The sequence below is a fragment of the Podarcis liolepis genome (genome assembly GCF_965112155.1).
Source record: "Podarcis liolepis genome assembly, chromosome: 3".
Taxonomy (NCBI): domain Eukaryota; kingdom Metazoa; phylum Chordata; class Lepidosauria; order Squamata; family Lacertidae; genus Podarcis; species Podarcis liolepis.
The window spans coordinates 97,310,456-97,332,866 of record NC_139557.1 but is presented as its reverse complement, the minus strand read 5'-3'; the positions used below and the strand labels follow the sequence as shown (position 1 = coordinate 97,332,866).

Here is a 22,411-nt window from a genome sequence, read left to right as displayed (position 1 = left end):
GGCATGCAGTGGTGGTCTTCACACATATCACTGGCAATGAACGGAAGCAAGTTCACCGGCTTGTTTCTTGATTTCTTGGGCATCTTTCGAAATACGAGGACCATCAAGGTTTAAAGAAGATTTGCATTTCTTTTAAGAATGAAGACCAGCAGTAAATTTAAAAATATATATTCCCATTTCAGTCCATGGAAAAAATGCTTCTTTTTACCTTCTAAATAAGTGCATAGGATTGCAGCTTTAATCTGCCCTGCTCCTTAATATTTCTTTCGTTCCAGCCCCAGATTTCCTGCCACAAGTTGCATACCAGCAGATACATTTGATTTCTCTCCTACGTCCTCCAACGTTGCCTACTTAGGCTAGGATCCACACATCTACTTACGCTAACATGCAGGATGTGCAATTTCAGTGGAGTTTTTGCCTTCCCCCCTTTTTTTCCTTTGAACTCCTAACCTTCATGCCATGTCACAAGCTGCTTTTGAAACTCTTCTGGTTTCCAAAGCAATTTGCCATAGGAGGGCAGCTGTTCAAGAAAAACTAAGTCTCTAAAGCCCCACTGGGCTGATGGTACTAGTTTTACAGGCCATAGATGCGATTCAGTGAATTGCATATGCAGTTGAATCCTTCCCACCCTTCTTGTCAACGAAATCATTATGAAAAAGACTGAAGTGGAACAGTAGAAAATATCTATATATTCCAATTTCCTCATTGTTCCCTTCTTCGTAAAAGGCTCACCAGCAAAAAGACATGCAGGTCTTCAGGGGGCATAGCAACTGAGAAGTTTCACCCATTATTTTTTTTCTTTTCCTTCACCACCTGAGATCAGGTCAGGAATATCTGACAATTTACCACATTCCCGGTTTATAATCATTTTGGTTTTCCCCAACGCCGCAATTTTAGGAAGCGTCTCTCCAGCTCAATCAGGTGAAAACGAAATTGCAAGGGGAACTGCATCAAGCCAAGAACAACTACAATCTTCTTCAAGCAGAACTCGAGAAAGTAGGTACTTTTTAAACATGGCTGGTAAGGGGGAGGGATCCTAGAGCTTTATATAGAGTCGGATGGGATCTTGGAGGTGATCTTGTGCAGCTCCCTCAGCACAAGAATCTTTCAAGTCAATGACATTTTTTAAAATAAACAAAACAAAACAAAATCATTCAGCCACTGCTGAAATAACTCTCGTAAGGGACAGCTCACCACATCCTGAGGCTGTTTGGTTCACCAAGAGCTCTTTAATTAATTAATTGTTTTTAATTTAGTATTTTTTATTACATTTATATCCCACTTTTTCTCCAGGGAGCTCAAGGTGGCGCACATAACACCTTCTGTATTTTTTCCTCACAGCACCCCTGTGAGGTAGGCTAGGCTGAGAGATAGTGAGTGGCCTGAGGTCACCCAATGAGCTTTATGGCCAAGTGGGGATTTGAACCCTGCTCTCCCAGGTCCTGGGTACTAGACCACCCTGGCTCTCTTAACGCTGAGCAGAAATCTGCCTTGGTTCTAGGCCTGCTCTCTGAAGCAACAAGTCAGCTCTGTCTTCTGTCTTCTCCCCTTAGCCTTCTTCAGGCTCAACAAATGTGGCTCTTTCAAACGTTCCTCATAGGTTTCTAGACCCCCTCATCATTCCAGTCACTGACCTCTAAAAACATGCTTCTAAGTGGCCTCTTCTGTGAATCCCCAGCTGCACTGAGAATATTTCCTTATCGTTTCCTTATATTTCCTGTCACACGTGGCTGCAAAGTAAAACTTGCCATCTTTCACCCTTTAGACCAAGTCTGCAAAGCAGCAATTGGAAAAAAAGGTTGACGATTTTTCACAGAAGTTGAGTCGAGCGGACCAGGCTACTCAGGCAATGCAGCTGAAGGAAAGCGAACTGAAAAAAGCCTGTGAGGTAAACAGAATTACAGGAATAATTGCATATTTACGACCCATGGCCTGGTGTCGCTGAGGTGAATCCCACTTGCCCTTTCAGTTCTGGCAAAGAAGAGATATATTTAGGAGCAGGACACTGCATGACCCATCAACTGCACAGTTAACAATATCACTGTGACCTGGCCTAGAGCAGTCAAAATGGCTGCCAGCCGCGATCTGCAAGCCAGAGAGAGCGCAAGTGTTAGTGGCGAGAGATAATGGAGGTTTTTGCCTTATGACCGTGTACTGACCATCAGCCGATATATATTTGAACTTGCAATCTGCAGCGAAGGGCCTGGTTAGGTGAAGTGTACTGTTCCTGCAAAGTTGAAATTATTTAGCCACTCCCACTGTAGCCCCGTGAAACAGCCCACCGTTTTCTGTAGGAATCCCCCCCAAACCTCTGGAGAGACTTTGAAAGGTGGCATCAAGGAGGCTTTTGTGAGGTATCTTCTGCCCTCGTTACTGGTGCATTCAGCCAAACGAGGCAAGCTGCAGATCCGTCTGGAGACATCTGTAACTGCTTCCCATCCAGTGAAATGCAGCAGACTCGATTGCTGCTGCAGAGCCTCTGGTCCACACAATGGCCAGGCTCCCAGACTGGCTGAGGTTTTGCTAGACCCCCGGCTACCTAAGCTGTTATTGGGGAGGGGGCAGTGACACTGCAGGGCCCCATCATTAGTAAGAGGCTCCGACAAACATTAACAGAGCCTACAGCTCCTTGCACCTGTCATCTCAAAAGAGTGATGTGCATAGCTGTCCACTTTTCCCTTTTCTTGCGAGGAATCCTATTCGGAATAAGGGAATTTCCCTTTAAAAAAGGGAAACGTTGATGGCTATGGTGATGTGCCTGCTGGTAGCATCACTGGGAGAACTGGGATGTGGGAGGAGAAAAGCCAAGCCGGGGGTGGGGATGGAATAAAAGAGTATCTTGTTGCTTCCTTGTGCACAGTTTGATTCTGAAGGCCAGAGCTCGTGTCTTCTGTCAAAGTCCCGTGAGCTTATTGGTCCGGCCCCTAATGATAATCACACAGGATGCAAAGCCCCATTGCTCTCTGCATCCGTTTAAGCCACTTGACCGTGATCGTATTCCAGCAGCGCTTTTTAAATCGCCGGCTAATGGTCCTTATGCTTGTGCTTAAAACTGTTAAGGAGCCTTTAACTGCAGGATGCTCATTATGCGCTGCGCATCCAAAAAAAAAAAAAAAAAAGAAGTCAGAAAAACCCTGAGCTTTTGCATTTGGGCACTTGTGTGGGAAACGTTGGCGCTGCAGTTTGCCTCTTCTCTTTCTTATGGGAGCCGAGCGGGGGTTGCGGCACGGGGCGTGCGGGGAGGAGGGGCGATGAGCAGAAGCAACAACAAGTTTAATCTTGCTCTCGGGCTGATTTGCTTAAATAGCTGGAAATACAGACCTGCTTTGCCAGCAAATTTCCAGCTTATGCTTCCCATCCTGGTTGTCCCTTCTCTTAAATTTGGCTTTGGTGCGTTTGGTGCCCATCTGCTAGTAGTAACTAGATGGATAATTGAGGGCTCGAGACCAACAAAGCCCTGCCAATGCCATCTGTTATCTTAGCGGCTCAGGAGTGGGCGGTATGTGTTTGTACGTGCCATTTTCTTTAGGAACTGGCTTTTTATTTTTGCTTCCCAAGAGAGAGTGAGTTATGATGACAGGGGCCAGTTCTTTTTTTCTTCTAATGCTTTCAAGGTTCAGTGCAGAGTGCTCCAAATTGTTTCACACTCCTTCCTGGGGAAGAGTTTAGATGCAAGGCGATTGTGTGTTTAGGATCTACTGTGCAGGAGGGCGGCTAGCTTTTGATTTATCTATCCGCGAGATACCTGCTTTCTGCAGAAAAGACCTGGCCCCGAAGCCTCCATGAGTTCTAACCCTGTCTCTGATAGCAGTTTTAACTCAGAGACCTTTGGCTGCAGACTTTCCCTCTTCCATTAAGCACTAAAGGGGCCATGATTGGGTTGTGGTTTTCTGATACTCCCCCCGCCCCTCTTTTTGACCTGCAAAACCCCCTTGTCCTGGCATAATTTATAACAGGCTAGAGGTTTCCTTACTTAGCATATGCCACTTGGCAGCTGCTTAGAGTGCACTGCCTGTCAGCTGTAGCCTGCCAGTGTGATAATATTTCTGCTGCCGTTCTCTTGGTGTATAAGAAATGATAGGGCAGTTGTCAACCGACAACTCACGCTTGATGGAGGAGAAGGTTGTTTGTGTTTGTGGAAAAGTGTGGTGGAATTGGGCTACCGGACCAAACATGGCTTCTTTCCGGAAGCCCTCTAAGCCAGAAAGTACATAGCATAAAATGCTTTTTTTGTTTCCCACAGCTGAATTGCTCAGATGTGTGCAGAACATGTCAGGAAGTCTTCATTCTCTTTTGCATCTTTTTTATCTACTTAGTTCAGATAGGGAGAGGGTAAAGGTAAAGGGACCCCTGACAATTAAATCCAGTCGCGAACGACTCTGGGGTTGCGGCTCATCTCGCTTTAAAGGCTGAGGGAGCCGGCGTTTGTCCGCTTCCACAGACAGTTTTTCCGGGTCATGTGCCAGCATGACTAAGCCGCTTCTGGCAAAACCAGAGCAGCACACGGAAACGCCGTTTACCTTCCCGCTGGAGCTGTACCTATTTATCTACTTGCACTTTGATGTTCTCACCCCATCGTGGGGATTCGAACCGCCGACCTTTCAATCAGCAAGCCCAAGCTGCACAGTGGTTTAATCCACAGGGAGAAGCCTTATATTTCAGTGAATACTGTCTTGAACTATTTGTAAAATTATGGTCCCGAAGTTGTGCAGTTGACTTTGTATTATATCTGTAACACATTTTTGTGGGGTTTTTCCCCTTCTAAAATAAGCCACATTGAGGACTATAAACCTTTAAATGATTCTAAGCACATTTCAGGGTACTCTCCTCTTTTTTTGGAATACACTGAGGAACATCATTGCATCTGGCAGACATTAGTTGGGATTTACATTTAGAATGGGTGTTTCTTAAGCAGCTAGTGTAGCTTCAAGTTGCTTTCGTATTTTATTGACTTTAGCCCTACAGACCACCTTGATACAGTCCAGAGCATATAGACCCATGTCTGGACTGGTAAGGCTTTCTCCAATAATTATTTACTTATTATTTAAATAATTTTGTACTGCTTTGTATGTAAAAAAACATACAAAAAATTCCTCAAAGAGCTCCACAACCTAACTTAAAGCATCAAATGAAGCATTGCAAAAGCATCAACATAAAACCTTACAGATGAAGGTCAAATACAAAATAATGCATTTCAGCCAATGTATTATCAGGAAAAGAAAACATTTTCTTAAATACAAAAAGTACAGGAAGATATCAAATACAAAAATACAGTAAAACTCCACTAAACAGCATCATTGGCAACTAAACGAAATAACTGGAATAGAAGCTGTGCCTACACTCCTAACCACCCCTCACACCGTGGCAACCTCTCCAAAATACACCCTTAGCAGTCCTCCTAGTCTCACTCATGCATTCCCATCAGGCATACAGATAACAAAGCTAATTCCCAGCCAACCTTTTATTACAAAGCAAACATCTGGTCTACAAAAATACATAGCAGCATTAAGCATAATTGACAACCAGCTCATTCACCCACCTCAGACTAAGGCCATATATAGTATATAAAGAGCAACATTTCCACCCTCCTTCCTGTCTCTCTCCAATGCAAGGTTCGGTTCAGTCTCTCACGCCGAGAGACTGTATTAAGCAGCTCTGAAATGCACAAGTGCAGGAGAATCGAGACAGTTGCTCGGGGCGGCAAAAATGCAGTTCTAGCTACTGCCCAATAATAATACACCACACACTTCCTCCTACCGGGTAATGCATTCAACAGTTCAAAATTAAAGGGGTTGGCGCCCTCACGGCAATCCCTAAAGGCCTTCATTTCAGCAGCCCTCTTATCTTGGTCTGTGGGCTGGGAGGCAAGTCAGTTAGCCACAGCCGTTTCCACTCTTCTCCTGATGATGGGACTGTGTGGGCCAGACAACCTGAAAAGGTATAGCCGGCTAGATAATTGCAATGTTCCTACATGTAAAGTGCCTGAATTATATGTTTGGGCTTGGATGGTAGGCTATACATCCAGAAAGAAAAGAAAGTATGGTTCAAGGTCACTGTTGTGCCTGGAATCACATTGGAGACTTCATCTCCCTTGATATTTTTCCTAGCAAAGCCTTCTCAGCAGTTGTTTTTGTTTTATTTCTTACTGGACCCTCTATTTGCAATTTAAAAGTTCCCTGCAAGCAGTGGCTATACTTTAGCATGCTGGAGTTATCTATGCACTCTCTCTTCCCTTTCTCAGCACATTGATCCTACTTCCATTATGTCTGAAAGCAAGGAACTGTGGTTTGAAGGTCAGCTTATTAACCAGGATCTTAAACGATGGGTAGTAAACCGACATTAAACCATAGTCCCCCATTTTGGGCATAATGGGGGAAGTGTGGTTTAAGCTTCTGAGAACTAGTACGAAAGGAAGGGATTGGCTACCCAAGATTGCTGAGCAAGGGGAGAAGACCCGCTGCTAGTTCCTGGCTTGGTAAACTATGGTTTAGCAAACTCGGAATGTATGTCTCAGCTGGCCCAATGAGTCAAAGAACCTTAGTCAAAGGTAGCCAATTCTTTAACTGTCACTTGTTTAATTCTTGCTGTCCAAGGAAACAAAGAAGCAAAATGGCCTCCTTCACTGCCAGTCGGCTCAACAGTTGCAAGAAATTTGTCAGTTAAAAGAAGAGCTCTGTGTAACCAAACGACTTCTGCAGCAGAGTCAAAACATCATTGAAGATATGAAAAGTGAGTCACCATTTTTTTTAAAGGTTTCCTTCCCATTCCAAACCTTATTCTGTGTTTTGAGGTCCCTCTGTATAGCATATACTGAGTTAAATCTTGTTTAGCATGTTGTAAGCAGCTTGGGCGACCATTGTAGTTTTCGATAACTGGACAAAATATAGCAATAATAATAATAGTAATACATTTTTTTATTTATATCCCGCCCTCCCCAGCCAAAGCCGGGCTCAGAGCGGCTAACAACAATAAAAGTAACACAGTTTACATAAAATCACAATCAATTAATTGAAATGCATTCTAAAGTCAATTCATTCTAAAATCAATTCAAAATCAAATTAATGGCTACCATTGGGCTAGAGTTCTATGCAATATGCATTATGTTTTGCAGTGTACAGGGAAAAAGATAAGATCCAGGTGTGTCTGTGTAAACCTTAAGTTACCAGATGAGAACAAGTGGGATAAAATAGATAAAATAAACGAATAACACTAATAAAGAGAATAAAGGAATCTTACTTTTTGTAAATTAAATACTTCCCCTTTTCTTTCAATCACTTGGATTGCAGTTAAAAATTGCTCTCTGGAAAAAGAGTTAAAACTACTTGAAGAGAATTTGAGCAAACAAGAGAATCCTCTCACTTTGGAGAAAATGAAACTTGCTGTTTCTGAATTGGAAAACCAACGAGATTCTCTCCAGCAGCTTCTGAAGCACAAAGAAAACACCATTAAAGAGCTCAGTGTAAAACTGGAGGATCTGGAAACTTTGCAGAAAGTTCTTACAGAGTGTGAAGGACTTAAAAAAGAGGTTGAGGTTCTTTCCCAGTGGAAAAAAGAAAGTGGGCAACTCATAAATGAACTTGTTTTAGAAAAAGAAGATTTGATGAGTAAGATTTGCAGCCTGGAAAGGGCCTTAATGACCGAACAACTTAAAAGTAATGAGAGAGTAAAAGCTTTAGAAGGTACAAATGAAAACCTTTGTGTGGAGATTAGAAATCTCAAAGCTATGGTGGAAGACAAAACAGCAGAGCTAGAAGCAGAAAGAAAAGCCCACAATGACCTTCAGGATAAAACAGCAGCATCTGAGGAAAAACACAGGAAAGAGAGAGAGAACAATTCGCTGAAATTATCTGAGTTCACCAAACAAGTGGATGTTCTACAGAAAAGACTGGAGACGGTAACAGAAGAAATGTTGGAAAAGGACAGATGTATGGCCTCTTTGGAAACATCCTTAGCTTCCCACGTGCAGTTAAAATCCAGCTTCCAGAAACAATGTGAGGAGCTGGTCCGAGCCAGAGATGAGACAGAAAGAAAACTGGCTGCAGCAGAGCAAAGGCATAAAGATTTTGCTAGGGACAAGGAAAAGCGCATAAGTGAGTTGGAAGCGGCTGTTTCCGAAAAGCAGGACTTGTTCACTAAGACTTTACAGGCTCTCGAGGAGAAAAACAAGACATTGCAAGCACTGATCGCAGGATCAGAGAGGCAGCAAGCAGAGATTCTGGATTTAAGAAGCCGTAATTCTTTCCTTGAGGATACAGTGCAGCGCCTGAAAGTTACGCCTCAAACAGTTAGCCACAAGGAACCAGATTTGTTGGCACCAATATCCTTAAATAAAAAGCTAATTGAAGGAGTTAGTGATGAAAATCTCGGCCTTAAGATTGATATCAGTGCCCTAGAGCAAAGAAATCTAGACTTAATGCAGACAAACTTCCATCTGCCCAGAAGCCAGAAGGAGAGGGAGGAAAGCCTCTTGGAGCTGTCAGAAAGGCCTAGAGAGAAAAGCTTGTTGCTGTCTAAAGCCGAAGAAGAATCAAAAAGGAAATGTGGATCAGTGGAAGCAGAGAATAAGAACTTAGAATGTCCTTTAAGGGAGCAAGCATGCCATTCTGAAGTGGAGAAAGCCACATTTGAAGAGCGAGAGAAGCAGCTCATGAACGAACACGAGGAGCTGAAGTGTAAGGTCATGACCTTGGAGAAGAAAAATAACACTCTGCTTCAGCAGCTTGAAAAAATGCAGGCAGTACCTGAAGAAACGGAGATTCTAGGACAGGAAAGGGCAGGACTTCATAAAATGCAGCATCATAACGCTGTGTTGCTGCAGGAGAACAAGGAACTTGTCAAGGAACTGGAAGTAAGGGACGAACGTGCAGCTGGTGGCTTTACCGTGGAGAAGACTTCACTGGGACAGCTGAGAGGATCTGTGGAAGAAAAGGAGGAGGAGGAACTGAATAAATATCAGGTTCAGCTAGAGCTGCTTCAGATGGACCTTGAGGATAGAGAGGCCTCAGTAGAGAACTATGCTGATCAAGTAAAGCAGCTGGAGAGTGCTCTGAGAGCTATGGAAATAAAACTGGAAGAAAACGAAACGGAGAGAGAGAGGCTGAACCACGAATTGCAAGCTCTTAAAGATGTGGAAAATCCACATTTAGAGCTTACAGAAGGGGAAGGGAGCGACCAATCAGCAGCCCATTTCAATGCTGTTTCCAAGGACAACTTTAGCGGACAGATAGGTGCCAAGTGTTCGTCAGTTCCTCATGATCTGACGCCCAGCCAAAGTGATTATGTCCGATTAGTAGCCTCCCTGCACATGACAATGAGCAAGCTCAATGAGTTGGAGAAGATGTTCGAACACCTGCAGATTGAAAAGTCAACATTAGCATCGCAGCTGAAAGACTCTCAATTGAAATGCATCGCAGGCGCAATGGCAGAAGAGCTCATCGGCAGAATTAATAATGTAACAGAAGAGAGCGCTGCTTTTTCTGGTGGCTTAATAGATCACAGTAAAATAGCAGCCCAATCTGATATTGAGCAAGTGCCCTTAATAGCTCTGGAATGTTGTGATGGACTTGACTGCAAAGGTTTGAAGCCATCCAGCAAAGAAATTAAAATGCACTTTGACGGGGTCAAGGAAAAAATCTTCTCTTTGACAAATGAATATAGCAGCTTGCAAGAGCAGCACTCGGGTATGGCCTCCAAAATATCAGAGCTGCAAAGCTATATTGACATGCTCAAGGAAGAAAATGCTGCACTATCAACCAGCCTCGACCAAGTCACAAATTCTTCCTTCACAACGCAGGTAACCCCTCTTCTAATGAATGAAGAATTTCATTCGGATGGAAAGTTCCCCGTGAGATTTCCTTCTTGCAGCAAAATCTCCTCGTGTACAAGTTCAACTCTTATGGAATCTGATATCGACTCTGATCAGTACAGACCGTCAAATGAAATAAGTGACCTAGATAGTAACAAACAAGCTGATCTAGAAAGTTCCCCTGAGGAACACGGCCATTTTCTTTCAGAAGGGAATGACAGTGACACATGGGCCTGTATTATGAAGAAGGGGCATGCCATGCCTGAAAGATATCATTTAAAAAAGAGAGTCGAATACCTCCTACGTGAGGCTTATGAAAAGTCCTTCAGGATGCTTGAAGACTCATTTGAGTCACATAAAAATCTTGAAGACGAAGAGATCCAAAAGATCCAAGAGCTGCTCCTTTCTGTAAGGAAGGAAGTTGATGGTCTCCAAAAGCAAAATATATCGGAAAGCAAACAGTGGCAACGAAAACTTAATGATGTGGTCTTGCAGGTGGCATCTAAATTGCCAGCCAAGAAGAAACATCCTGACCTGTTGCCTCAGGAACTAGAGGAACCACTGCAAGGCCTTGATTTAGGTTCTCAGTCTCTGCTTTGTGTTGACACTGAACACGTAAGTGTGCCTAATTTCTTATCATGCAGTTTTGCATGTATGTTCAATAGATTACCCATGTGTACTGTTTTGGGAGGGAAGGGAGGAAGTCTCTAGACTGGGAGCAAAGGCTGTTTAAAAAGCACAGCGGCTAACTTCAGATGTTTTGTTGGACTTCAAATCCCATCATCCCTGACCCTTGGCCACATTGGCTGGGGCTGATGGGAGTTGTAGTTTAACAACATCTGGAGGGCACCATGTTAACTATCCCTGTTTTAAAATTTATTTCTTTTACACACGCACCCAATTTGAAACTATTTTGATAACTTTGAAATGCTGTAGTTCTTATGCTAAGAAATAGTGTGAATCAAGGTACATAAAGATTTGGTTTTGTATATAAATTCTGAAAGAAGAGCTCATAACTTACTCATTTTTAAATGGCCATTATTGCCTCAATTTATGGCCATTATTGCCATTTAAATTCTGTCCCTCCCTGGCTCCAGCCAAGTAATATGCTCAGAGAGGGGGAAAGAGTATGCTTGATAGCAAAAAAGCAATCTTGTTGAGTATGCCAAGGTTGCTAAATATTAGTATTTCAGTTCCAGGTTCTTTCATATACAGTAGTACCTCGGGTTACAGACGTTTCAGGTTACAGACTCCGCTAACCCAGAAATAGTACCTCGGGTTAAGAACTTTGCTTCAGGATGAGAACAGAAATCGTGCTCCGGTGGTACGGCGGCAGCAGGAGGCTCCATTAGCTAAAGTGGTGCTTCAGGTTAAGAACAGTTTCAGGTTAAGAATGGACCTCTGGAACAAATTAAGTACTTAATCCAAGGTACCACAGTATTAAATCCAGCAACAACAGCTATGTGTGATTATTGCTAGGTAAAGAGACCTCTGACCATTAGGTCCAGTCGTGGCCGACTCTGGGGTTGCAGCACTCATCTCGCTTTATTGGCCGAGGGAGCCGGCATACAGCTTCCGGGTCGTGTGACCAGCATGACTAAGCCGCTTCTGGCGAACCAGAGCAGCACACAGAAACGCTGTTTACGTTCCCGCCAGAGCGGTACCTGTTTATCTACTTCCACTTTGACGTGCTTTCGAACTGCTAGGTTGGCAGGAGCAGGGACCGGGCAACGGGAGCTCACCCTGTTGCGGGAATTCGAACCGCCAACCTTCTGATCGGCAAGTCCCAGGCTCTGTGGTTTAACCCAAAGCGCCACCCGCGTCCCAGTTTCAGATTAAGAACAGACCTCTGGAACGAATTAAGTACTTAACCCGTGGTACCACTGTGTTAAATCCAGCAACAACAGCTATGTGTGATTATTGCTACAGAGGGCCAATTTATGTAATAGGGAATGACATCAGTAGGTGGGAAGAGCCTGCTTTGATGAAATGTTACATAAGAGATGAGGTGTCTTCACGCATTCTGAAAATGTGAGCACCAAGTTGTGTAGCCAGTGGGGCCCACATGCAAGTCCTGCCCCCAATGTCATCATGTGCTCTGCCCCCACCTGCCCAAACTCCCCAGCCTTCCCTGTGTTGGACTAGGAAGGTCTGTGCAGCAATTACGTTTGCATTTCTCTGAAAGTGAGTAGAGCGCTCCACACAATCAGAGCACCCTGCAGAAAACAATTTTCCCAGGTGATCAACAGGAGGGCCCATATTAGAATATTAAGTGTGTTCTTTACCTACCAAAACATTACATATCGGTTCCCATTTTATTCGGCAGAGGTCATTGGCATTGTTTTTGAAGATGTGTTTATTATTTTTTTGCCACCCTGGACTCCTTTGGGGAGGAAGTATCACAGTTAAATGTAATAAATAAAAGAATAAATATATCAATTTGATAAAAGTGACTTATTAATTAAAATGACTCTCTTTTTTCCATCTACTTCTAGCAAGTCCAGATTCCCAGTAAGCGAGCAATTGATCCCTTGCGTCAACTGGAACTGTATGGCATGTCTAGTGAAAGCACAACATTTGAAGTTGAAAATAGTAAAATATCAGCAAGGGCAGGTGAGGCAAATAGAACAGAAGATGAAGAATCTATTTGCCAAGCAATCGGCATGAAATTTAGAGAAAGTGGCCTTCTGGACTTAGATACAGAATCCAGAAATGCAACAGATATATCCATAAGTTCTCCAAACTATCCTCCTGAGTTATCGTTTCTTCCTTCTCAAAACACTGATGCGATGTCTGTGAACACCTTGGAAAGCCAAAGGGCCCCTGAAAAGCCTCTTCTAGAAGAAGAGCAGACATGTAATAAAATCTCCAAGCCCTTCCCTGATGTGGAGGAAAGCAGTAAAAGAACTGATATTCTACTAATGGAGATCCAAAACCTAAAGTCAGGCCTGGATTCAAAGGACAAAGAGCTGGCTGCCGAGAGAACTGCTTGTGCAGAGTTGGACAAAACAGTTGTAGCACTCGAAAAAGAAAAAGGAGACTTAAATGAGTCACTTAAGTCTGTTACTTTTGATAACCAACAGTTGTCTTATAGCCTTATGGCTCTTGGAATAGAACTTGAGAAGGTAAAATCTGATATGGAAATGTACAAGGCAAGACTGTCCAATACAACAGAGACTCTGGAAGATTTGGAAATGGACAAGGCCGACTGGACTGAGAGGCTTCTTGAAACTGAAAATGAGCTGAGGAGGATAAAATCTGAGAAAGCAAATATTGAGAACCATGCCTTATCCATGGAGACCGACATCGAGGAGCTTCAGTTAAAGAACGAGCACTTGGAAAAAGAAAACGAAAATAAACTGAAAAGCATTTTGGGCCTTCAAGAGCAGCTTCATATACTCGTCTCTGAGAGAAACCAATTTAGTCAAGATCTGAGTGCTTTGTTGAAGGATAAAGAAGAATTGGATCAAATGTGCCAGAAAATGCAAGAGACTATCAAAGAACTTGAGTCCAGTAAAGGGGATTCTGCTGAATTTATCAGGATATTGGAAGCCGAAGCTAATACTCAGGCAAAATTGCTTCAGGCCGCGAAGGCCGATGCTCATCAGTTATCAACAGAAAAGGACAGACTTCTGCTGCAGTTACAGAATCTGGATCAGGTGATGAGGGCTCTTGTGTTAGAAAAAGAGGCAGCGCAAAGCCAAATAGAGCACATGAATGAGGAAAAAGAAGTGAGCCTTAGGGAATATGAAACTTTACACAGCAAGTTAAGTATCTCTGAAATGGAATATGCCAAGATATCAAAGTCTCTGGAAGGGTCGCTAATAGAAAAGGGTGAACTTGCAACTAGGCTGAACTCAGCACAGGAGGAGTTGTCTCAGCTGCGACGGGGCATCGAGAAGCTCAAAACAAAAATAGAATCCGACGAAAAGAAAAGGTGTCACCTTGCGGGAAAACTGAAAGAAAGCGAACGGAAAGCTGACTCCCTCGCAGACAGAATTGAGAATCTCGAAAGAGAATTGCAGATGTCGGAGGACAATTTGGAAGATGCAATTCTTCGGGCAGAGACGGCTAAAGCAGAGACAGAAACAGCCACTGCGGAGATAGAAATGATGCGTGCGACTTTGCAAAGTTTGGAATGTGAGGTGACTGCCTTAAAGTTAGATAAAGGATCTCTAGAGAGAGAGCTGAAAGAAAATCAGGATAAAGTATCTGATTTAGAAGGTCTTAATTCCATGCTTGTGAAGCAGCTGGAAGAAAGGGAGAAGGAGAAGGTGCAAATTAGAGGTGAATTTGAAAACGCACTGGTGTCGATGGAATCCCAGTTGAAACTGGCCCGTGAAGAAGTTAAATTTTCTCTTTGGGAAGAAGAGAATTTCAAGACAAAAGAACAGGATCTGATTGATGAAGTTGCTAGTGTCAAAGAAGAGAATGGACGGTTGGCTTATCATCTACAGGAAGCCAAAAACAAACATTCTGAAATGGAGCATTTACTAAAGGTCCTCGTCCAGCAATTCCAAGACCTCATACAAAAGCTGGATGACAGCGATCCTTTTCTGGAGCAGTTGCCAAAAAATGAAACTCTGCAATCTAGTCTTGAGGCTACAGAGGTGGAGTTGGAAGCTGCAACTTCTGAAAAACCTGCCTGCCTTCAAAAGGTACAGCATATTGTTGACATCATGGGTAGAATATCTTGTAGGTTAATAGGTTCCTTCTGAAATTAAAGGCTGATTTGGTGTTTTTTTTAAATATTGGGGGAGTTTTCTAGAATTTGCATGTAGAGATTAAATACATTTTAGGTAAAGGTACCCCTGCCCATACGGGCCAGTCGTGTCCGACTCTAGGGTTGCGTGCCCATCTCACTTAAGAGGCCGGGGGCCAGCGCTGTCCGGAGACACTTCCGGGTCATGTGGCCAGCGTGACGAAGCTGCTCTGGCGAGCCGGCACCAGCGCAGCACACAGAAACGCCGTTTACCTTCCCGCTAGAAAGCTGTACGTATTTATCTACTTGCACCTAGGGGTGCTTTCGAACTGCTAGGTGGGCAGGAGCTGGGACCGAAAGATGGGAGCTCACCCCGCCGTGGGGATTCGAACCGTCGACCATGCGATCGGCAAGCCCTAGGCGCTGAGGTTTTACCCACAGTGCCAGCCGCATCCGTAAAATACATTTTAGCTGACGCCAAATAACAAAGTAAGATTGAGTGACTGCAGATGTGGTTCTCAAAATCCACTTTATTTGAAGAAGACAAGCTGATATTTAAGTTTATAGTTCTATAGCAATAATAATAATAATAATAATAATAATAATAATAATAATAATAATAATAATTTTTTATTTATACCCTGCCCATCTGGCTGGGTTTCCCCAGCCACTCTGGGCGGCTTCCAAAAGAATATTAAAATACTGTGATACATCAAACATTAAAAGCTTCCCTAAACAGGGCTGCCTTCAGATGTCTTCTAAAAGTCTGGTAGTTGTTGTTCTCTTTGACATCTGGTGGGAGGGCGTTCCACAGGGAGGGACTGTAAAGTATGTTATCTGTAAGTATAGCATGATATATGTGGAGCAGGCATAGGCAAACTCGGCCCTCCAGATGTTTTTGGCCTACAACTCCCATGATCCCTAGCTAACAGGACCAGTGGTCAGGAATGATGGGAATTGTAGTCCAAAAACATCTGTAGGGCTGAGTTTGCCTATGCCTGATGTAGAGCCTAATCTTATGGATGTTTTCTCAGAAATAGTACTCAGTATTCAGTGGGACTTACTCCTAGGTAAGTGCATAGGATAGTAGCCCATGTCTGTTACTATGCTACTTACAGCGTACATAGTAAAGAGTTGCTGTGATGTGCAACACAGCAGCAGTGTTTGCATATTACGGTAAACCGTAGTAATGCTTTACTGCGAACACACAGAAATCTTCCCTTTTACCCATCTCATCTAGTTGGCAGGAAGAACAAATCATGATCCCTGGCTTAGTGTTATGTCCGGACTAAGGATTGTGGTTTGTTTCATTCTGAACAAACCGAGGTTTGCTCAAATGGGAGGATTGCATTGGGAGCCTTCTGCATGCTTGCAGTGAACTATTAACTGCATGTGCAAACTGGACTCTGCTTTTGGATCTCTGGCATAGACAGTTAGGGCCTGTCTGGTGCAAACCAAAGGACATCAGTAGATGTTTGTATCATTTTACGGAATTCATTAGATGCTCTAGTTAACAGGTCCTGTTAAGAAATGGCATAGTTGCCCCAACAGTGTGGGTGTTATGGAAGGAATGGAGAACATCAATGCACTTTAAAGGTAAAGGGTAAAGGGACCCCTGACCATTAGGTCCAGTCGTGACTGACTCTGGGGTTGCGGCGCTCATCTCGCTTTATTGGCCGAGGAAGCCGGCGTACAGCTTCCGGGTCATGTGGCCAGCATGACTAAGCCGCTTCTGGCGAACCAGAGCAGCGCACGGAAGCACCGTTTACCTTCCTGCCAGAGTGGTACCTATTTATCTACTTGCACTTTGACGTGCTTTCAAACTGCTAGGTTGGTCCATGCGCTTTACTTTGAACTAATGAGAAGTCCTGTTTTGCATTTGGCTGGGTAATTATTATTTCTTCTGCAGCAATAATTGCATGAATGTTTACCGGTTTATTTTTATTTTATTTTGCAGGCAAATGACCACCAGAAAATAGTGCAACTCAAGACAGAATTTGATTCTTTCCATCATAGATTTCAGCATTGGCTGAAAGCCTACACAGAACTAAAGCAGGAGAAAAAGGTGATGGTGGAGCAGATTCATGAACTTGAGATTCAACTGAAGAAGATGGATCCAGGTATGTAGCGCAGGCATCCTGCAGGCAGGCCTCCTCCCTCAACCCCACCTGGCAACAGCAGAGAGGAGGTCCCCACCTCTCATTTTTCATATGAAGCTTCTGGCAATTTCATAGCAGTTAGGTAGTTGCTAAAATATTTTAACTCATCATTTGGTGCAGATGGCCCACAGCATGCATGGCCCACAAATTACATCTTTTAAAATACAAATTAAAGCAATTATAGCATTCTCTGAAAAACCACATTGGAAACCGTCAGAGAAACTAAAGACAGGAAATGAAATAGACACCCAGTGGGTGGGAGTTTCATACCATTGGTGCCACTGCAGAAAAGGCCATGCTCCAGGAGGACTGAGGAAGATCTTTAGGTCTTAAGATGAACTACATATCTAAAGGAGTCGATAGTGTTTGGTGTCCACTGCTGCTGAAATGCTCTTTACAATATTTTCAGGGAAAGAATATTGAAAGTCTCTGTTGCTAAGCCTTCATTTATTAATGACTGTTCTTTCATTGCATAGGTTCTGATAGGAATGCCACTGCAGAAGAGATAAGGTTGGAGCTGGAAGAACTGAAGGAACTGGTTGAAGAGAAAACTGCAGAAGCAGATCAAAACCTGGATAAGTACTGTACTCTGATAATTGATTATGATAAATTAGAGGAAGAAAACGAGATGCTAAAGACACAAGTCTCTCTTCTGAACACTCGGCTCAAACAGTCATCAGACTCTTCTAGTTCCCCTCTACAAAGTCCAGGAAGCCAAACAAAAATCACTAATGGGCTGCTTGTGGAAAAGGCCTTATCTGAAGATATTACTAAGATTCCTGTGAGGAGGCAAAGGCGTCATGAAAACAGAAACAATGGTGAAAGTGCTACATCTCCTTTTCCAGAGGCTGCCTCAAAACAAACTAAAAGAAGAACCACATTTCAACAGCACAGCCCAAAAGTGCCCCTAGAAAATGCAGAATTTGAGTCAGATGGTTCCACAGAGGTGGGAGGCAAAGGTAATCACTTTCACAACAGTATTGATGTTTGTTTAATAACATTCCTGTTATAGCTTGATACAGAGGGACAATAGAGGTATCTGAATCTATCCCCCTATGTTTGCCCTTTACTATTTTGTATTCTCAATATGACCAGTGGAATAAAATTTAAGGCTGCCATTACAGGGCATAAGGGTGTAAAATTCTGCATGTAAAGTGATCATCTTCTTTGGCAATCACTCATAGCCGAGTAAGATTGTCTTCCATGACCATGGTCTTAACACAGTGAGTCCGCAAGTGACTGTGGAAGCCAATTCTGGATCCACACATCCTTCTACAGTAGGGACACAGGTTTCCGGATGGGAGTTGATTATGGTGAGGGTTTGCCAAAGGTGCCTTCCTCTTAGCACGTTTCCCCCTTTCAACTTGAGTTCAAGTGTCTTCAAAGCCCATGACAGCTTTGGTAATGGCTGTTCTCCACTTGTAGCGCTCACAGGCCAGTGTTTCCCAATTGTCGGTGTTTATACTACATTTTTAGAGATTTGTCTTTAAACCTCTTGCGTTGACCACTAGCATTACATTTTCCATTTTTAAGTTCGGAATGGAGTAGTTGCTTTGGAAGATGTTGATCAGGCATCTGAACAACATGACCAGTCCAACAAAGTTGATGTTGAAGAATAATTGTTTTGACACTGCCGATCTTTGCTTCTCCCAGTACACTGGCATTAGTTCACCTGTCTTCCCAAGTGATGTGTACAATTTTTCAGAGAAACAGTGGATGGAATCTTTCGAGGAGTTGGAGATGGCGTTTGTAAAGTGATGAGAAAGTCTTCTAACGCTATTGCCAAACCTTTACAACCGCAGAAGTGTAATATACCCAAACAAACGGCTTTTTCCTGCGATCCCTGTAAAGAGAAATGTTCACGTGGAAGGCTTTTCTCCAATCAACATTCTCAGTAAAGGCTCAGCTGGATTTAGGATTGTTGCCAACAACAAGAGTGGGGGCAGCAAGATACAGTGGCCACATTCTGGTGAGGCCAAGAGAGGCCTTTGTGGCCATTGGAGCTGCAGCTAGCAAACCACTTAACCGCTGATGAAATTGCTAAGGATATCATGGGACTACTCAAGGACGCAAGTCCGTGGGCTCAGTTCCATGAATGCTTGACTCCTTAATAGCCTTGGGGTCAGTGGCCTCACATTATGCAGATACTAACTAGCAAAAGGAAACCATTATCTTTCAAGCCGAAAGCACCCACCTGGGAGACTGCAGAAACACTTTACCTGTAGTACTTGAAATGAAAATAAGTATATGTTCCTGTTGTAAGGATTTGTGTCAGGGAAGGGCTGTGGATCAATGGTAGATCATCCGCTTAGCATGCAGTAGATCCAGGTTCAGTCCTTGGTGTTTCCAGGTAGATCTAGGAGCATCTCCTGTGTGAACCCTTGAAGATCCACTGACAGTTCACAGCTAGGTGGACCAATGGTCTGACTGTAGAAGGGAACTTCCTATATGGCTCAGTTGGTTAGAGCATGGTGCTGATAATGCCAAGACTGCAGTAGGGAACAGCTGCATATTCCTGCACTGCAGGGGGTTGGACTAGATTATCCTCAGGGTCCCATCCAGCTCTACAGTTCTATGAGAAGCCTAATTGACAAACAACACACACCTGTAAAGCCTTGCATAGTCTTCAGATGCTGCAGGGCCGGAATGCATACTGTATAGCAACAAACTACCATTGCTATTATTTATTTCTTCTTTTGGGTATCTTACCCATACTTCAGCACGTTGCAACAATATAAAAACACAAGATTAAAATCAATTTATACAATTTACAGTCAGAAGAATAAGGTAGTATGTGGGGCCTAACTTGTTTAGGGATTTAAACACTACAGTGGTACCTCGGGTTAAGAACTTAATTCTTTCCGGAGGTCCGTTCTTAACCTGAAACTGTTCTTGACCTGAAGCACCACTTTAGCTAATGGGGCCTCCAGCTGCTGCTACGCCGTTGTCGTACGATTTCTGTTCTCATCCTGAAGTAAAATTCTTAACCTGAGGTACTATTTCTGGGTTAGTGGACTCTGTAACCTGAAGCGTCTGTAACCCGAAAATACCACTGTAATATGAGCACCTTGAATTGGACCCAAAAAGCGAGCTGGCAACCGTTTTTAAACAGTTGGTTGTTGTTTTCCTTTTTATTTCTTTTTTGTTTTTATTCCTGTCATAGTTTTTAAAATGTAACAAACAATGATCACCACGCACTTTCCTCCCTCAGGATCTTCTGATGTTCCTCCAGGAAATGGCAGCTCTTGCATTTCTCACGGGGCATATCTAATTCCCAGAGCGAGCCCCTGTCTTGCCCACCCAAGCTTGAGATCGCCACCGTTTACTGATCACTCCAAAACAACTAGGAGCGACTGCTTGCTTGAAAACCAAAAAGCAACACCAGAGGGCAGCAAACTACAAAAGGTAACTTGCGCGTATTATTAAACATGAGTTTGAATGTACCAAAGCACAAGAAATACAGATTGTGAATGTATCTGAGCAAGCGCTTATGGGAGTGTCACGTTCTACTTATACAAGTTGTGAGCATATCAGTGTGAAGACGGGAAAAGTGAATATAGGAGGAAGTGACCATAAATTAGCAGCAGAGATTTTGTATGGCCCCCCCGACCCCACCCCCAATTATAAAATCTGAAGAGAACTGTATTGTGTAGATTTGGCTTACAAATCATGAAACTTGTATGGAATACATAGTACATGTTCAAGAACTTAAAAGGGATGTTTGTGTGTTTTTGTGTCTTCAAAACACTTAACTGAGTGAGTGCTAAATACATAGGTGTATAGTTGCAGGTTGTTGCAGCTGTATTGGTCTGCCGTGGTCGAAACAAAATAAAAAAAATTACTTCCAGTAGCACCTTAGAGACCAACTAAGTTTGTTACAGTGGTACCTCGGGTTAAGAACTTTGCTTCAGGATGAGAACAGAAATCGCGCGGCAGCGGGAGGCCCCATTAGCTAAAGTGGTATCTCAGGTTAAGAACAGTTTCAGGCTCTTAACCTGAGGTACCACTGTATTGGTATGAGCTTTTGTGTGCGTGTACACTTCTTCAGATACCTGGTAAGGTTGATGGACTTCATTTTATGTGGTTCAAAGTGGTGCCTTCCATAGTTCTAGTTACAGGTAGATAGCCGTGTTGGTCTGCCGTAATCGAAACAAAATAAAAAAAATCCTTCCAATAGCACCTTAGTTTGTTATTGGTATGAGCTTTCGTGTGCATGCACACTTCTTCAGATACCTGGTGTATAGGTGTATAGTTAAGGTCTAGTTTTCTTGTTCTGAAAGCTTCGGGTCTGACTATAAAATCTACCCAAAAAGCTTATAGAATAACACAGAAAAGAGGCCTGCTGAATCTTGCCAAAGGCCCATCCTTGGCCAATCGCTTACCTATGAGAAGCCTGCAAGCAGGGTATGAGCACAATAGCACTGTCCTAATTTGCAGTTCTCAACTACTGATTGACAGGTACACTGCTTCTAACACTGGGGATAGTACACATGCCTAGTGGTTTTGATAGCCTTATCCCCCATGAACCGAATCTTACCTTCTGTGCAAAACCCTGCACCTGTCTCATTTCTTGCTGGATTTCTATACCTGTGGTTCCTGGCACTGGATACCCAAACCAGCTGCTTGGAGCTGTGTATGGAATTTCCAGAACTGGGCATTTGTGCATGCAGTACCCAAAGTGGTGGCTGGTGTTCTCAGTACTGGTCCCTTTTTGCATGGTGCGGAGTGGAGTTGAAGAACTAAAGCCGGCCTCACCCCTTCCCCTTTAGGAATGGGAGTGTTGCATTCATGTCCTCTAGTTATCTCAGAAGTGGAGATTTACTGTTCTCAAAGCTTTCACACCAACTTGGCCTGGGCCTACTGCTGTTTGTAGATCTCTCTGAATCTAGGCTGTTGGTCGCTGTACTGCTTCCAGACTTTGAATCTCCCTTCCTAGAGAATTTAGACTGGCTCCCACCTTGTTGTCTCTCTGCCATTGGACTTTTTATTCCATCAGGCCTTTGGAAACTGACTTTTTAAGGCAAGGGCAAGTGCTGCAATGGTTTTCTTGTTGTTACAGTATTTTTAATCGATTTCTTTATATTGTTTTCATTCCATTAGTGTTTAGTTAATTGTTAATGGCTAACTTTTCTATGTTTTTTTGCTTTTTCTGTTTTGCCTGCTTTTTTGTATTTTTATCTGTAAGCCGTCTTGAGTCTCAATCTGAGAAAAAGGTGGGGTATAGATACATATAATAATAATAATAACAACAATAATTCAGCATAATAACAATAATAATATAATATAGCCACAAAACACAGAATTCTTTGCTAATTTCATCATACATCTAGAAAATTAGGATGCCAAATTCTAAAACCAGCAGTTAAGTTTTGCACTTCATTCTACAAGTTGTTGTTGGCGTCTGTCTGAAGAGACAATGGAGTGTGCCTCTAGGGGTGAAGTCAAACCACTGGAGAATCACAGCGCCTGCTGTGGCTGTAAAGACCGGCAACTTGCAGCTGCTGCCTCTCACATTCTACATTCTGACAAAGGTCTTGTTTGAAACATCTCTGCTCATATGACCCAGTGCCTCAGTGCTGGAATAATAACAATAATAAGTCCCTCCTCTCCTTACACCTTTCTCCATCAAAAAATGGACTTTGAGCAAGGCCCAGCCAGCTGACCATAAGAGGCAATGCTGAGGTTTATACTGGAGCAGTGCAAGGGTTCAGTAGGCCAATCCAATTGACTTTTGAAAAACATGGC

The 22,411-nt window shown here is 43.2% G+C and overlaps 1 protein-coding gene across 2 annotated transcripts in view; it reads left to right on the top strand.

Moving 5' to 3' along the window:
• The window catches only part of CENPF (centromere protein F), a 34,495-nt gene that overhangs the window by 11,457 nt on the left and 627 nt on the right, over window positions 1-22,411 (top strand). For both annotated transcript variants that reach the window (XM_083493959.1, XM_083493958.1), the window contains exons 9-16: window positions 898-996; window positions 1,766-1,888; window positions 6,594-6,729; window positions 7,287-10,420; window positions 12,301-14,463; window positions 16,465-16,627; window positions 17,143-17,625; window positions 19,878-20,071. In XM_083493959.1, coding sequence (XP_083350085.1) covers window positions 898-996; window positions 1,766-1,888; window positions 6,594-6,729; window positions 7,287-10,420; window positions 12,301-14,463; window positions 16,465-16,627; window positions 17,143-17,625; window positions 19,878-20,071 — 6,495 coding nt within the window. The remainder of the gene's footprint in view (window positions 1-897; window positions 997-1,765; window positions 1,889-6,593; window positions 6,730-7,286; window positions 10,421-12,300; window positions 14,464-16,464; window positions 16,628-17,142; window positions 17,626-19,877; window positions 20,072-22,411) is intronic.